The sequence below is a fragment of the Fistularia commersonii genome, chromosome 14 (genome assembly GCF_037954325.1).
Source record: "Fistularia commersonii isolate RoL2024-O1a breed Wild chromosome 14, RoL_Fcom_v1.0, whole genome shotgun sequence".
Classification (NCBI taxonomy): Eukaryota; Metazoa; Chordata; class Actinopteri; order Syngnathiformes; family Fistulariidae; genus Fistularia; species Fistularia commersonii.
In genome coordinates this window covers 1511798-1528895 of record NC_141297.1, presented here as the reverse complement: position 1 = coordinate 1528895, position 17098 = coordinate 1511798, and the positions used below count along the sequence as shown (strand labels likewise).

Genomic DNA, 17098 nt, shown 5'->3' with positions numbered 1-17098 from the left:
GAGGGAAAGCCCCCCATCTTTTTTCCCAGAAGATGGATGACATCGCGGCGCAGTCACCCAGAGTTCCTCTTGGAAGGATACCTGAAAGACTTGGGTAGCAACGGCCGGCGGTCCGGCGCGATACTACATCACGGCGGCGTGAATACTGTCGTCTTACCCGTTCATCCGTGAGTGCCATTCTTCTTCGTCTCGCCCCCGTGCTGCAGCTCCTCCCGGTAATAACTCGGCTGTCTGGTTTAAAGATGCTGAAGCAATCACCGGGGAGGTACGCCTTGTTGTTCCTCGCCTCCTCCGCGAAGAGTTCGATGGGGGGGAAAAAAGGGGCGATTTTCTGATTTTACGTGACATCCGTGGTTAGGAAACCGCCGAAAGTCTCGTCTTGGGCAAACGGAGTTCTTCTCCGACCCGTCCGTTCACCCGAATCGACCGCTCGGGTTTTAGATCCTTCATATTTCCTCCGTCTGCCGCCTCGCGGACGGTTTGCCACCTGAGCGGGAAATAATTGTCGTTCATCATGAATTTTGTCACTTATCTATCGATCTCGCTTCCGTCCTGCGTATTCACGCATTGAAATGATCGCTAACAAAGAGCGAAAAGGCACTTTGTGTGAAAGTAACTTCATAGAAAACGGACTTATCGTCTTTGTTTTGGTGGCCGAGTGCTGCGGCGAGCGTCATCGTACATCTTGCACCTAGCCTAGCCTAGCCTAGCCTAGCGGAAGAAGCTACGACTCCAGGAAGGCTTCCTTGTTTCTCCAACTGTAGCATTCAGGTGACGAGATGTCGGATACAGCTTTTTCAAAATGACGGTAGCCTGCGTTTTTTTTGGAGTTTGCGCGTCGGCGCCGTCTTTTGAAAACAACATTTGACGGGTAAACAAAGGGATCAGCAGATCACGCCGTTTTCGTTTTCTTTCATATCATGTTCATTCCTCCAGCTCTTCCCATCTTATCTAGACTCAAATCCCTTCATCGGTGCACGATAGCAACCTCAGATCTTCTCCAGAGTCCCCAGGTTCCACCGCTTGATCTACTGCAGGCGTCCGTAGAGCGACTGTTGTATCCTTTGAGCTGTTAGCATGCTAGCGCTTCAGTGCCCGTCCTTCACGACCCTCTTTCTCCATTCTGTGGATCACCTCTGTCTATGAATAGACGCTAACTTGATTTAACATGTGCTTGACACGCACACAGGCAAATAGCTACACAGACGCACAAAGAAATACATAACAGTATATTTAATAATGTCTTAGGCATTACTAAATGTGTTTTCCCCACTTCAAGCACCTCTTAAAGCTCAGCGTCACGTTTGTCATGCAGCCGTCGGAGGTGATACCGCGTCCCTTCTTTCTCCAAAACGTCCAGGTGAACATTGGAAGCAGATGCCCTCCACCTTCCTTTTTTTTTTTTTTTTTTATCCATCTACGGGAAACGATGACTTTAATTACATTTTTCCGCAAAGATCGTATGTACAACTCCGTCTTTCCTTCCGACGATTCCACACAAATAAGGCATTTCAAGTATCGGAAACGATCTAATGGTATCACGTTTTTTTTTTTTGTTTTTTTTTTTTGCAGAGTAGATTCATTTTTCGGGGTTAGCGGAGGTGTCGCGAAGAACATCTGGGAAAAGAGGTGACCGGAGGCGTACGCTTACTGACAAAAAACACATGGAGGGGGTTGCACAGTATCGGAGGAGGGGTTTTTTTTCGTAAAGCCGCTCATCCCGTCATCTGTTGGCTGTGATTGTATTCCGGTAGCTCCGGTGCTAACATTTCCACGCCACAAACGACCAGAAAATAAAACCTCCTCAACACAATAAAAGACAAAATTATGTACAAACCGCCACCACCGACCTGCTGTGTGATCGTAAAAAAAAAAAAAAAAAAAAAAAAAAAAAGAATAAAATCCTGAGGGCGTCGGACTCCACGTCTCAAAATTTGAGAAAAAAAAAAAAAAAAGGTGATGAAAACGTTACAAGCTCGTGATGAAAGTCCCTCAGGCGACTCGCCTCAGGTATTCTACAACTTTTTGTTTTTCTTTACACTTGGATCCCACGAGCGTTCCTTCGCGTCTCCGAGAGTTCATTGTCTTTGCGGAACTCGGTCCTGCGACGGCGCCGAAAAACCAGGAGGACTCACGTTGAAGCGGAGAAGGCGGCCGGTGCGGAGGGGTCGGCGGCGTCCAAGGGGGGAAGGAGGTCGGTGACGCTAACGGGAAACGTCCTCAGTACGTCGATGTGGTGTATGGCTGAGTGTTCTGAGGAGAAAGCGGGACCTCGGGGTCAGTCGGACCTCGCCGGGGCCTCGGAAGGTAAATCCGAATCCAACCGGTCATCTTACCCTTGTGGTCTTGATCTTGTTCCCGGCGTAGCACATCCAGCCCGAGTTGTCGGGGAGCGTCTTGCACTCCTCCCCTTCCAGGCAGGGCTCCATCTCGCACCACCACTTCCCGATGACGATGGACGCTGCGGGCGACAACGACCAGATGTGACGGTATCCCTATCCCCATTTTAAGGTTTTAGCGTGAAAAGCGGCGCTAAAGGATGCACCGGACTTGTTTGGGTGCGAAGAGAGCGCTCTTATAGTCCTTCATTAGCCAATAGAGGCAAATGCTAAGGGAGCGTCCCAAAAACAAAAAATTACCTTTGATATAATTGTACTTAAACTAGTTATTACTATTAACTCTTAAAATGGAAAAGCTCAGAGTGAGTAATTCAAGTGTAAGGAAAAGGCTAATTAAGATTACTGCAAATGATAACACCAGTAATGATAATATTAGCAATAAATTGTAAACATAGCAGGGGGTCATGACAATAGATTATGAATTTGTGAATGTATGTGAATAATTTGGGAATAAGTGGTGAATTTATTGGTGTACTCTGTTGTAATATTTAAATTTTATCACTATGTTTTTTTAATTGTTGACAGAATAAAGGGTTTCAATATGTGTTTTTATTTCAAATGTTATTAAGCTAAGCTTGTGCATTTTAATTCCTCTTCCCTCAGCCGCAGGGAATCTTCAAATCTTTGTAGTTAACAGTTAACAGTTAAGACAATTTATATTTCATTGTATTTCTTATTCTTCCTCCTTTCTACCATTATCTATTACTGTTTTTACTTGAAACTCTGGCACAACAATTTCCTCCGGGATAAATAAGGTTGTTCTCATCGCTCTCATCTCATCTCATTATACTTATAAATCAACAATGATGATAAAAACAACACTATTCAATGATGATAAAAACAACACTATTCAACACTAGTAACACCTGTCATGGTGCCAAAGGAGGCGTGAATGTGAATAAAAGAACTTAAATACAGGGTTAGTCGACAGTAAACAGTTACAAATGTGTGACGGCGAGAAAGAATCGAAGGCCTCCAGTTCCCGCCGTCTGCTTTGAGTTTGCGCGACTGTTTGCCAGAGGATTTATGATAAAAGCTGCAGGTGAAGGATTTTTTCTTTTATCTAAAGTCAATATGTGTTTCAGTGGATTCCCCTCCTCTGAGACGTTTGACGAGAAGCGTCTAAAACCGCTCCCTCGTCACTGCTTCTCTGCGCTATTGCTAATTTCTCCCGTCGTCCCCGCGGTGAGTTGGACTCTCTATCCAAAAAACCTGCGTCTGCAGACGCTGTCAGCCGCCGAACTCCCGCGTCACGTAATCCGAGGTAATGTTAGCGTTATCCGGGGACGAGGAGCCGCTCAGGGACTCGGGTTTTATCCCGGTAAATCCGTATCTCTTGCAAAAACGCTCGTTTTTACCCGTCAGAAACCGGGAATACTCACCGTCCACGCACGAAGGCCTGTTTCTAGTGGTCCCGGCAACCTTCCCCGGCAGACAAGAGCACTTGACAGTCTGCGACCGCTCCTCGATGCGGTTCTTGTTGCAGCATCTGTGAGCGGCAATTACTTCACACGTGCCCCCCTCTGATGGAAAACAAGACGAAGAAGAAGAAGAAGAAGAAGAAGAAGAAGAAGAAGAAGAAGAAGAAGAAGAAGAAGCAGGACTTGGAGGTGAAATGCAGGAACGCAACCATTTGGTCAAATTTTTTTTTTTTAAAACTCAATTTCTATCAGAGATAAGATAAGATAAGATAAGATAAGATAAGATAAGATAAGATAACATAACATAACATAACATAACATAACATAACATAACATAACATAACATAACATAACATAACATAACAACATAACATAACTTAAGATAACATAACATTTCATTACATAACATAACATAACATAACATAACAACATAACATAACATAACTTAAGATAACATAACATTTCATAACATAACATTTCATAACAACATAACATAACATAACAACATAACACAACATAACATAACAACATAGCATAGCATAACATAACATAACATAACATAAATAACAACATAACACAACATAACACAACATAACATAACATAACATAACAACATAGCATAGCATAACATAACATAACATAACATAACATAACATAACAACATAACATAACTTAAGATAACCTAACATTTCATTACATAACATAACATAACATAACAACATAACATAACATAACTTAAGATAACATAACATTTCATAACATAACATAACAACATAACATAACATAACATAACATAACAACATAACACAACATAACACAACATAACATAACATAACATAACATAACATAACATAACATAACAACATAGCATAACATAACATAACATAACATAACATAACATAACATAACATAAATTTTACTGATCCCCAAAGGGGAAATTGTTTTGTCGCAGCAGCGCAACAATTATAGTTTCAATAAATATGAATATAAATACAAATAGAGGGACAATTAGAAGACAATTCGAAAATAGCTAAATATATCCACATTTAAATAGACAGCAGAGAACAACAACAACAACAACAAGGATAGGAATAGATAACAGAATGAAAACAAAAATCAGCAAGGGTGAAAATAGACAACCAAAACAACAACAAGGATAGGAACATGAATAGTGACAATAACAATGACAAATATAAACAAAAATAAGCAGGATGTGAATGTGCTGAGACCAACAAGGATAAAAGTAGACCACAGAGTTTGGGCATGACATGTGTGAATGAGTGAGGTAGTTTTTCTCTACTTCAAAATGAGAGGTACATGTACCAAATACATGATATGGCCAAAAGTATTGGCTCACCCGTCCAAATAATCTGCATCAGGTGTATAAAATCAAGCACCAAGGCATGCAGACTGTTTTTACAAACATTTCTGAAAGAACGGTTTGCTCTCAGGAGCTCGGTGAATTCCAGCGTGGAACGGTGTTAGGAAGCCACCTGGGCAACAAATCGTTCCTCGTTCCTAAATATTCCACAGTCGCCTGCCGGTTGCATTAGAAGAACATGGAAGTGTTTGGGAACGACGGCAACTCGGCCACGTAAACCGACGGTCAGCGGACGCTGAGGCGCATATGAAAGGAGGTGGCCGACTTTCTGCAGAGTCAATGGCTACAGACCTCCGAGCTTCATGTGGGCTTCAGCTGAGCTGAAGAACAGGGTGCAGAGAGCTTCATAGAAGGGGTTTCCATGGGCGAGCGGCTGCATCCAAGCCACGCATCACCACGTGCAATGCAAAGCGCGGGATGCGGCGGTGTAAAGCACGCCAACACTGGACTCTAGAATGGCGGAGACGCCTTCTCTGGAGTGACCAATAGCACTTCTCTAGCCGGATATCTGATGGACGAGTCCGGGTTTGGCGGTCGCCAGGGGAACGGTACTTGTATGTCCGCATTGTGCCAAGTGTGAAGTTTGGTTTGGGGGATCATAGTGTGGAACTGGGCTTGGCCCCTGAGTTCCACTGAAAGGAATTCAGCTTCAGCCTACCGAGACAATTCCATACTTCTGACTTTGTGGGAACAGTTTGGCCCCAAACCCTTCCTTTTCCAACATGACTGCGCACCTCTGCACAACGCAAGCTCCGTAAGGACATGGACGACAGAGTCCGACCGTCCTGCGGAGTCCTGACCTCAACCTGTAGAACACCTTTGGGATGAATTAGAGCGGAGACTGAGAACCAGGCCTTCTTGTCCAACATCGCCCAAGCGCTTCTTGAAGAACGGTCGAGAATTCCCACAAAACACCCTCCTGAACCTTGTGGACAGCCTTCCCTCAAAAGGGTGGACCCACGTCATATTGAACCCTATGGATTAAGAATTGGATGTCACTTAAGATTCAAGATTCAGTGTCTATGGTCATATGTAAGGCGTGGAAAAGTGTTTCCCTGCACAATGAAATGCTGACTTTGCTGTCCACAGTGTATTTGGATTTATATTGGCAATAAATAGGTATTAAAAATATGAATGGCGTTGGCAGTGCAAGTAAAACATTGAGTGCAGCTCAACCCACAGAGTGCAGGTGCAACAGTGAGTACAATTTAAATGGCAGTAGTTCCATGTGCAGTGCTGCATTTAAAGTTGTCTTTTCCTTTTCCCTTCAGGGGTCACCACAGCCAATCTCCATCTAGCCCTATTCTCTGTATCCTCCTCTCTCACACCGACTACCTTCATATCCTCTCTCACTGCATCCATCAATCTTCTCCTTGGTTGAGTTGGGTTGATTTGCTGTGGCGACACCTGAAGGGAAAAGCCCAAAGGGAAGAATTTTTCAGGGGGTGCAGGACATGTATGACCGAGACAAAACGATGACTGAGATGGTTTGGACATGAACACTCCTCTGTTCATGTCCAAACCTGGACATGCTGATGGTGGAGCTGCCAGGCGGGAGGTCTAGAGGACGACCAAAGAGAAGATTTATGGACGTAGTGAGAGAGGATATGAAGTGAGTTGGTGTGAAAGTGGAAGATACAGAGAATAGGGTTAGGTGGAGAAGGTGGATTGGCTGTGACGACACCCAAAGGGAAAAGCCCAAAGGAAAAGAAGAATTTGTCAGGGGGTGCAGGACATGTATGACCGAGACAAAACGATGACTGAGATGGTTTGGACATGAACACTCCTCTGTTCATGTCCAAACCTGGACATGCTGAAGGTGGAGCTGCCAGGCGGGAGGTCTAGAGGACGACCAAAGAGAAGATTTATGGACGTAGTGAGAGAGGATATGAAGTGAGTTGGTGTGAAAGTGGAAGATACAGAGAATAGGGTTAGGTGGAGAAGGTGGATTGGCTGTGACGACACCCAAAGGGAAAAGCCCAAAGGAAAAGAAGAATTTGTCTGGGGGTGCAGGACATGTATGACCGAGACAAAGCAATGACTGAGATGGTTTGGACATGAACACTCCTCTGTTCATGTCCAAACCTGGACCTGCTGAAGGTGGAGCTGCCAGGCGGGAGGTCTAGAGGACGACCAAAGAGAAGATTTATGGACGTAGTGAGAGAGGGTATGAAGGTAGTTGGTGTGAGAGGAGGATACAGAGAATAGGGTTAGATGGAGAAAGTGGATTGGCTGTGGCGACACCTGAAGGGAAAAGCCCAAAGGAAAAGAATAAGAAGTGTATAATGAGATGACATGATAAGGGATAAATAAGTAGGAAATAGTAACAGATAAAAAATGATAAAAATCTACTCCAGATAGGTAATCTAAAAGGATATGATGCTTATGTCTGGTGCCAGTCCAAACTCCTTGAGTCCAACCTTATTGTGTTCGTAAAGACATGACAGGTGGCCATCATTTAGTAAAAAAAGGCTCCTGAAATCTTAAAGAATATGTCATTTGCTCCATCTGATCTTTACCCCACACCTTTTGGATCCATACTGAAAGCAAAAAGAAGCCCAAGAGACGTCGAGAGCGGTCAGGAAAAAAAGGATGTCTATGAACAAGAGGGTTGCAGGGTGCAAACGCCGGCTCCGGCACGCAATTATGAGCAAACTACCGGTCGCGCCCCGAAGGATGGCGACCCGCCTGCACCGGCGGGCCTCTTCCACCCACTGCGTTCAGACTCTCCACGCAGGAGAACGTCCACGGCAAAGGACCGTCTGACAATTACACCCGTCGGCGTGACACCAGATCAAGGAGGTTGAGGAGAAGGAGCGAGCGAGGGGAAAGGAGTAGCTGGTGTGTTGCCAGCCAAGTGATTTGAAGTAATGTTTGACAATGAGCTGCTGGTTTGTGAAATGTGTCATGGCCAGATTTGCATATTGCTTCACTACATTTGAATATTTTGGGTGTGTGAGCTCTCGCTCTGATGCAGATTATTTTCTTACAGGCAAAAAAAAAAAAAAAGAAAAAAAAAAGCATCCTCGTGCACCGTCTGATCTGAACTCTGAGCTGTTTTCTTGCATTTTAGGTGTGTGTGTGTCTGTCATACTTTCACACACACACACACACCGGGCTGGTGTTTCGCATCTCTATGGAAACGGCACGTTAACAACTAGAAACAGGCCAATGGCAAAAAAATACCTTTATTTATTGTGTCAATTGTCCAAAGAAAAATGAATAAAAAACAATAATTATAATAGTAATAAGCATTTAAAAGGTTTGATTTTCAAATCAAACTTTTATTTATTATTATGTATGAAATATTTATTTATTTAAATTATTGTTTTATTTGAAATTATTTCTAAATTAGTGTGTCATTGGTGCATTTTCTCCTCATTGTCACTAGATTGATGATTGATACACCATAAACCACATTCATTCATTCATTTGATGCAACCAATTCAGTTGAAACCTTCTACAGAACATTCAAATCACACAAAATGACCCTTTGGCAAAATAGATGGCGTAAAGACACTGCTAATTCCAAATTGGACAATTTCTAGCACTGATTCGGTTATAAATGAGCCCATGAAGCCTCTAAAGGCCACCGAAAAGTTGAAATTCTGATTAGAACTTCTGGTTTTACAGCCCCCTTGTATGTAAAATAGTGTAATTTAGGCACTTTTGGGAAAAAAAAAAGGAAATGTGGTTTGAGAGCCCGCCGGTTGTCAAACCCCTGGGGTTTGAGAGAATTAGGAAATTATACAAAAGAAAAAAACTGCACAGCGGTGAAACGCTGCGGCTCAAAGTCTCACAATTACACAACTTAGCAGTAACGTGTTGAACAGCTGGAGGACGTGAAGGAAGCCGCGACCTCTCACTCTCTGCAGGACAACGACGTGACCAGCAGAGAGTGACGGATGCACGAGGAGGAGAAATACGTGATGGTAATCTGGAAGATCTACAGACACACCAAAATCACTCCATAGGGAGAAACATTGGGAAACACACTCCTTTGTGTCCACGGCAATCAGACGGTGTAAAACAAAACACGACAACCTCACTGCCTCATAAGATAAGATAAGATAAGATAAGATAAGATAAGATAAGATAAGATAAGATAAGATAAGATAAGATAAGATAAGATAAGCTAAGCTAAGCTAAGATAAGATAAGATAAGATAAGATAAGATAAGATAAGATAAGATAAGATAACATAACATAACATAACATAACATAACATAACATCACAAACAACAAGATAAGATAACAGAAGATAACAGAAGATAAGACAATATAATATAAGAAAATAAGATAGGATACGACAATATAATATGAGAAGATAATATAATATAATATAAGAAAATAACATATTATAACATAACACAAGATAAGAGAAGACAAGTAAGATTTGATAAGATAAGATTTGATAAGATAAGATAAGATAAGATAAGATAACATAACATAACATAACATAACATAACATAACAGGACAAGATAACAGAAGATAAGATAAGACAATATAATATAAAAAGATATCATATCATAACAGAAGATAAGATAAGATAAGATAAGAAAGATAACATAACATAACATAACATAACATAACATAACATAACATAACATAACATAACACAACACAAGATTAGATAAGATAAGTTGAGATAAGATAAGATAAAATAAGAAGATTAGAAGATAAGATAAGATAAGATAAGATAAGATAAGATAAGATAAGATAAGATAAGATAAGATAACATAACATAACATAACATAACGCAAGATGACATAACATATCGTAACGTAACGTAACGTAACATAACATAACATAACATAACATAACATAACATAACGCAAGAGGACATAACATAACATAACATAACATAACATAACAAAACATAACGCAAGATAACATTACATAACATAACATAACATAACATAACATAACATAACATAACATAACATAACATAACATAACATAACACAAAATAAGATAAGATAAACTCCCCATAGGGGAAATTCTTCTGTCACAGCAGCGTAACAGTTACGGTGTCATTAAATATGAGACAATTAGAAGACAATTAGAGAAATGTGAAAAGACATCCACAAATAAATAGACAGCAGAATAGAGAAAAACAACAAGGATGAGAACAGACAACAGAATGGAAGGGTGTAAGAACAGTAAGGGTGAAAATAGACTAAATGTCAACATAAACAGTGACAATAACGATGACATAAATAAAAAAAATTTAAAAAGACCAAAAATCTGCTGGATGCGAACGAGCCGAGACCATCAAGGATAAAATAGATGGCAGAGTTTTCCTTGTTGTTGTCGTTTCGGTCGTCTATCGTCACCCTTGCTTTTGTTTTCCATTCCGTTGTCTATTCCCATCCTTGTCGTTGTTCACTCTGCTCTCTAATTATTTGCGTTTGTCGTTTGTTATCTTTTAACTGTCTTTCTATTTCTATTTACAGTGGACCCTCGCTTATTCACGGCTTGGCTTTTGCACCCTTGCTTCTTTACAGATTTTTTTTGTAATTAGCTTCTCTGGATTTATTGTTCTTTCGCATTTTTTTCCAACATTTGAACATTTTGTGTGATGAAATAGCCATATACTAGCATGAGAAGAAAAGAAAAAAAATAAATTTTATAAAATAAAATTTTATAAAATATTTATAAAATTGTATAAAATAAATAAAATACGAGATCTCGTTTGCAAACAAAGATACCCAGCATCCCTAACTCTTGATTCTACTATTGAAATCCGCCGCTGTTACAGCGTCAACCAGTCTACAGTTGCTTACCTTAAGATGCTAACATTAGGAAGACGGCAACTTCAAGTGTCAGTGAAATGGCAAAACGGGTGATGACGAGACAAAATGAATTAATTGTAAAAATGGAAAATGCTTTGACCGCCTGGATCGACGATTGCAGGACCGTTAATCTAAGCTTTTACCGTATAAGAGTGTGGGAAGCTTAATACAGTTGATAACAGTTTGCGGGAGATCGCTAGGGTTTAATATATATGTAAATATCATCAAAATAGACAAAAGAATTTCCCTCATGGGGAGTTACCTTATCTTATCTTATCTTATCTTATCTTATCTTATCTTGTGTAATCTTATGTTATGTTATGTTATGTTATGTTATGTTATGTTATGTTATGTTATGTTATGTTATGTTATGTTATGTTATGTTATGTTATGTTATGTTATGTTATGGTTGTGTTGTGTTGTGTTATGTAATGTTATGTTATATTATGTTATGTTGTGTTATGTAATGTTATGTTATATTATGTTATGTTGTGTTATGTAATGTTATGTCATGTTATATTATGTTATGTCATGTCATGTTATGTTGTGTTATCTTCTTATATCATCTTGTCTTATCTTATCTTGCGTTATGTTATATTTTATCTTATCATCTTATCTTATCTTGTGTTATGTTATGTTGTGTTATGTTATGTTATGTTATGTTATGTTATGTTATGTTATGTTATGTTATGTTATGTTATGTTATGCTATGTTATCTCATCTTGTGTTGTCTTATCTTATCTTGTCTTATGTTATCTTACATTATTATCTTGTATTATCTTGTCTTATCTTATCTTGTGTTATGTTACGTTAGCTTCTTATCTTATATTATCTTGTCTTATCTTGGGTTATGTTATATGTTATCTTATCTTCTTATCTTATCTTATCTTATCTTATCTTATCTTATCTTATCTTATCTTATCTTATCCACGCCGGCAGCCTTCTGGCTCGACCATCTGGGGTAAAACGAGAGCATTATGAAGCAAAGAGGTTGTGTGTTGAAGCTCCTCTGACGCGACCAGGTTTCCGTCATGAAAAAGACTCGAGGCGACGCTTTGCAGCCGTTTTATACGAAAACAAAAAATTGCTATTTTCACATGACAAAGCGCTTCGTAACACTAGTTTTATTTTTTCCGATCAAACACGCGATCCCCGAGATGATGACGTCATCTCGTTAATGATGCTAACAAGAGAAACACGAACATTTGTACAAACGCCTCTATAATGTATCAACGTATGTCTAATTCAGCGTGAGCGTCATTGTTTATACATATCTTCAATTCCCACGGCTGTGTTTAATTCATGCGGCCCGACGACGTGGGGAGATGACTGGCTTTCAGGCCCGTATCGGGATTGAGATCGGGATTAGCCGCGGCGCAAATGGAGCTTTAACTTCACCTGCAAAGCTACAAACCACACACACAGAAAGTGCTAATTTGCTAATGCACATTATTCCAAGTAGCTGGGCGTCCGGGGTGTTGGTAAAAATAAGAAAACCGGACGTTTGCGTGTCGGCTGCCGAGTGTGCCGACTCTCCGAGAGTCGTGCGCTCCTGGCTTTGTGTTTCGGGGGTTAGAAATAAATAAAGAAAAAAGTGGAATAACAACATTAGCGGCCTTGGGTTTCACTGCAAAGCGCCCGCATCCTGCCGCCGGTCTGTAAGAATTTTGCCTGCTGTCTGATGCACTCAACAAAAGGGCATGTCTGCGCAACGCTAATCGTGATGTACCAGTGGAAGCAGTGGGGCATCATTTGAAAACAACAGCCCACAGGGGTTTGTTCTTCTTAATGCATCTCCTTAATTGCATAAGACAGCCCCAGATTCCCTCTTTGATCTATTAAAAACACACCACTCAACAGAATTAACTTGCGTCGCTCGTTGGTCGGAAACCGAGCGAAGAATCGAGACGCTCTATATTTGGAAATCGTCACCTTCCCAAGAATTTAACGGAGGAAAAACGCGGGTGTTTTCGAGCAGGTGAGCTTTCAAACCCGCGAAACAGACGAGAAGCCTTCGGGTTTTTTCGCGGTCCCCGGCGGCAACGCTCCGACGCCCCGTCTTCGCGATATAAATATTTCAGAGGCGGACGTGGAGGGGAGGGAAGCGGGATAACACGGCGGGAGCGAACGCTCTAATCAGGTGGGTGCTCAAAACCGCGCGAGGGTATAATTGTTTTCTCCATTTCAATTTCACTCCATTATCAGCCGGCGCGAGCGGTCGGCTTCCGAAACGAAAAAACGCCGTCGGATCGTCTCGTTGAAAAACGGCCGGATCGGAAGAACCGGGCAAAAAAAAGACGCTTTTTAAACCCCCTCCCCCCAAAAAAAAAACGAGGCCCTTTTGTGTTGTCGGCTTTCTCTTGTTGATTTATCGGGCGCTCTTTCTTTTTATCGGCGCGAGCATCTGTTGCGTTTAGCCGCGGCCCGTCCAGATCCGTAATGCAGCCCCCGCCGTTAATTACTCCCCGGCCCGGAGGCGGTCTTGGACTCTTCTGCCGACCGACGGAGGACAAAAAGGGTTTTTTAAAAAAAATCATCATTTCGGTTTATGTCGAAACTGGCGTCCTCTGCCGCCAGCCTGGTGCGGCATACCAAACAGTTTTAGCATGTTCGCGCCGGGCCTCTCAGCGTAGCGCTTCTTCGCCCGTGGAATTTTAATCCCAGATTTGTCCGGCGAGGCGTTTGCCCCTGGAGCCCCCGGAGGTGATGACATTAAGATTCCTTCACTGCAAACACTGTGACAGAGAGCGCTCCGTCTCGCCGCCAATCTATTTTATCCAGGCTTTCTGTCATATCTCATCCGTTTGGCAGCAGATTGCATCGACCCAGATGTCATGACGCGGATGTTCAGACTTCTGATTGTTTCTTCTGATTGTTTCCTGACCATTGTAACGCCTTCATTCATGACAGTTGCAGTGATTTCTTTTCCTTTAAGAGGTTCTACATCGCCGCTTTTGGAGATTCAGCTAAGTTCCCCTGGCCGGCGTCTCCACGTTCCTCCCAGGGTCCAAAAAAAAAAGCGGGAGCTTCGCGGAGGTTCTCGGTTTCTTCACGTCATGGCGAGTTCTTGTCGAGATCTTCTTCCTGGACTCTTCATTCGGAGATGTTTCGCCACCTCGTCCGAGAGGGTTCCTCGGTTCTTCGCCCCGCGGGGAGTTTCCCGATCCACCCGTCCGGGTTCTGGCGGATTTTGTGTGAATGAGAAGGTGAATGGTTGGGGCGGCTCCAGCTTCAGGAGAAGCAGCATAAATAACGAATGAAGGAATGTCTTCGCATGACCCTCGAATTCTGGGACACGAACCGACAGGCCGAGGATCATGTGATGTGAGTGGAAATCAGCGTCCTTATGAATATATTCTAAGGAAAGAAAAACCACTGCGGTTTGAATCACAACCCGGGATAAAGTTTGGTGGAAAAAAAAAGGCATTAATTTGGTGTAACCTACAAAACAGAGTGGAAGTTTAAGGGGGGAGTCAGGCGTCGGAGTGGTTTCCTCCTGAACGTTATCGTTTGGATCTTTGGGATCCCCAGAATCAGAAATGTTAGCGATGTCGCACATCCGAAAATGACCGCTGATGTTTTAAACAATGTTCGACACTTCTGTTTTATTTCTTCGCAGACATCATGCAAGGGCTGAATTGTTCTTTCCTGGCCTGCTTTCCCACTGTGCTTGGAAAACATCTTTATGAAACATTTAGAAATGGGGAGCCTTGACCAAAATATTCTTGCTAGCTGGCCTTCTGGTTCATCTCCCTTTTAAAATAAGCTTGTAGAAAAAGTTGCACGCGGGCAGCCGCGGGATTATCTGACGTTTCAGAAATGCACAAAGCGTAGCGCGCCGTAAAAAACGGTTTCGATTTCATTTCAAAACGGAACGGAAACGACGGGAACCGATAAAGATAAGGGCCTCGGAGAGAGCCTGCGTCGTTTCATCCAGATTCGCGGTGCTTTGTCGCCATATCAGCTGTACATTAGCGCAGTGATGGGCTGTCAGGGCCTGCAAGGCCTTCTCTGCTGGCCTACAAAATATCTGAACAACTGACTGATTTTGATCATATTTTGTCCGTGAATATTTATCAAATAATTCAGAATGGTCTGTTCGCTTCCTTTCATAGCTTTTTCCTTGGCTGTGCTGCTTCCAGACATGTATTTTCATGCTAAAGCATTTAACCAATCACATTTCAGCCATTATTTGTTGCCAGGCAGGGTCAAAGTCAAAGAATCAGATTCACAAAAAATAAGGGTCAATGAAACTGTTGCTTCAACCGATCAAATTTTGAGTTGTGAAACCAAGGCCTTCTAGAAGGCTACAGCAACATCAACATGTCACCCGCCTTTTAATTGGATAATCATAGATCGTGCCAGCCAGATGCAGACAGCATCTGTAGCGAGCGCTGATATAACAGCTCATTTGTCAACCCATGACGACTGAAGGAAGAGAAGAAATAGATGTGGTTCCAGATTTATTGTCAAGACCATTTTCAAGATGGATGTTTCAAGAAAAGCTGGACGTGGCTAAGAAAGGTCGGGCGATGGCGAAGCTAGCTGGCCTGTTGCAGTGAGGAAAAGGATTTGTCTGTCACTTTCAGTCCGCTAACTGCAAAATAAGATGGGTTTTATAGCAGTGATGGAGGCGTGGATTGATAAATGTAACTCTACTGAAGGCCTAGGTGTGAAATGCACAGCTCGCCGTAGCATTAGCGCTAGGTGTTCCTCAGGGTTCAACTTTCTTTCTGTATTTGAAAAAAGCGCCAAATAAGCGTAATCATGCACACATATCTGAACTCACAATGCAGCCGGTTGGAGAAGGTAAACTTTCCTCGGCCGGGCTAACGATACTGAAATGTTTTTTTTTTTGGGGTGGGAATGAAACGCCGAAGAAAAGCTGTTTTTCTTCATTTTGATTGTCGAACAGAACTCGCGTAACTCCGGCAAAGGCGTGTTCCTCAGGGATCCGTCCCGGGTCCTCTTCATTTCTGGGTAACAATGTTTGCAAGCGCCACATTAGCATAATCGCGCGCACAAAAACCCCTTTTCTGACTTCATAAACGTCACTTTGAGGCTGAAGAAACGAACCGTTGACTGAATGCAAACAACGGAATCCTGAGATGTTGTTTTGAGGGAATTAAAGCTCGGAGAATGGCCGTTTTGCCTAACTTTGACATCCAGAAGAGCTCGCGTACGCTCTTTAATTCCATTTGAATACTATTCTCTCAAACGCTCGCTGGCTACCTGTCACCCTCTGAATGCAGTTTTAAACTTTTCTCTTTGTACGCGGAGCGTTAGCCTGCTCGTGTCTGTCGTTAATAGCAATCATGTTGTCAGTAATTCTGGCAGATGGCTTTGGGCAAAAAAGAGGAAATCGGGTCCTTTTAAAATTAAGCGTCTCGGCGCTCTGATCTCTGTAATTGCGATCTCCTCTCTAAAAGCATTTCGTCGCGGTGGAATATTCTCTTACCTTATCAGATATTTGCGATGCCCGTTGCTGATCTGAGGCGTTTGTCGTATTCGGATTTGTAAACGTACCCTTTTTTGAACTCGCTAATTTCTGCTCTGGAACATATTTCTATTTACGTCTGCGCGTTAAAAGTGTTACTTTCTCCGCCGGTGGAACTGCGACGGCATGAAAGGATGCATCTAAAGTTTACATGTCCTCGACCCGGATACCGAACCCTTATTCTCTCTCGTGAAAAGCTAACGCCGACGTGGGCGCGCGAACATCTGGGCGACGCCGGCATGAAAGACCGTATGATCCGTCGTTGTAAAGCCTTTTGAGGGCTCTGATTTAGCTTTTAATTACGACTTCTTTTTTTTTTTTTTTTTTGGTGCTTTCAAAACGAAAAGTCAAGCGGCTAGCGCCGCTAGCGCCGTTTTCTCCACTTCCTTCAGGGGTCGTCGCAGCCAATCGTCTGCCTCCGTCAGACCTTCTTCTCTCACACCGACTGAACATCGAACATGTCTTTTTTTGTTTCTCCATTCCTGAACCCGTCCATCTTCCTCACTCCCAAAGAGGAGACTCCACATCTTCATCCCTGCTTCCTCCACCTCCATCTTCTACTTCCACTCATTCCTTGACCTTCTGGCTGTAGCTTCATCCCTCTC

The 17098-nt window shown here is 42.4% G+C and overlaps 1 protein-coding gene across 3 annotated transcripts in view; it reads right to left on the bottom strand.

The window, feature by feature from the left end:
- Positions 1–1218: 1218 nt before the first annotated feature.
- The window catches only part of LOC147226842 (chemokine-like protein TAFA-1), a 42664-nt gene continuing 26784 nt past the window's right edge, over positions 1219–17098 (bottom strand). For all 3 annotated transcript variants that reach the window (XM_086159517.1, XM_086159516.1, XM_086159518.1), the window contains 3 exons: positions 3782–3922; positions 2337–2461; positions 1219–2253 (listed from right to left, as the gene is read on the bottom strand). In XM_086159517.1, coding sequence (XP_086015643.1) covers positions 2221–2253; positions 2337–2461; positions 3782–3922 — 299 coding nt within the window. In that variant the 3' untranslated portion in view covers positions 1219–2220. The remainder of the gene's footprint in view (positions 2254–2336; positions 2462–3781; positions 3923–17098) is intronic.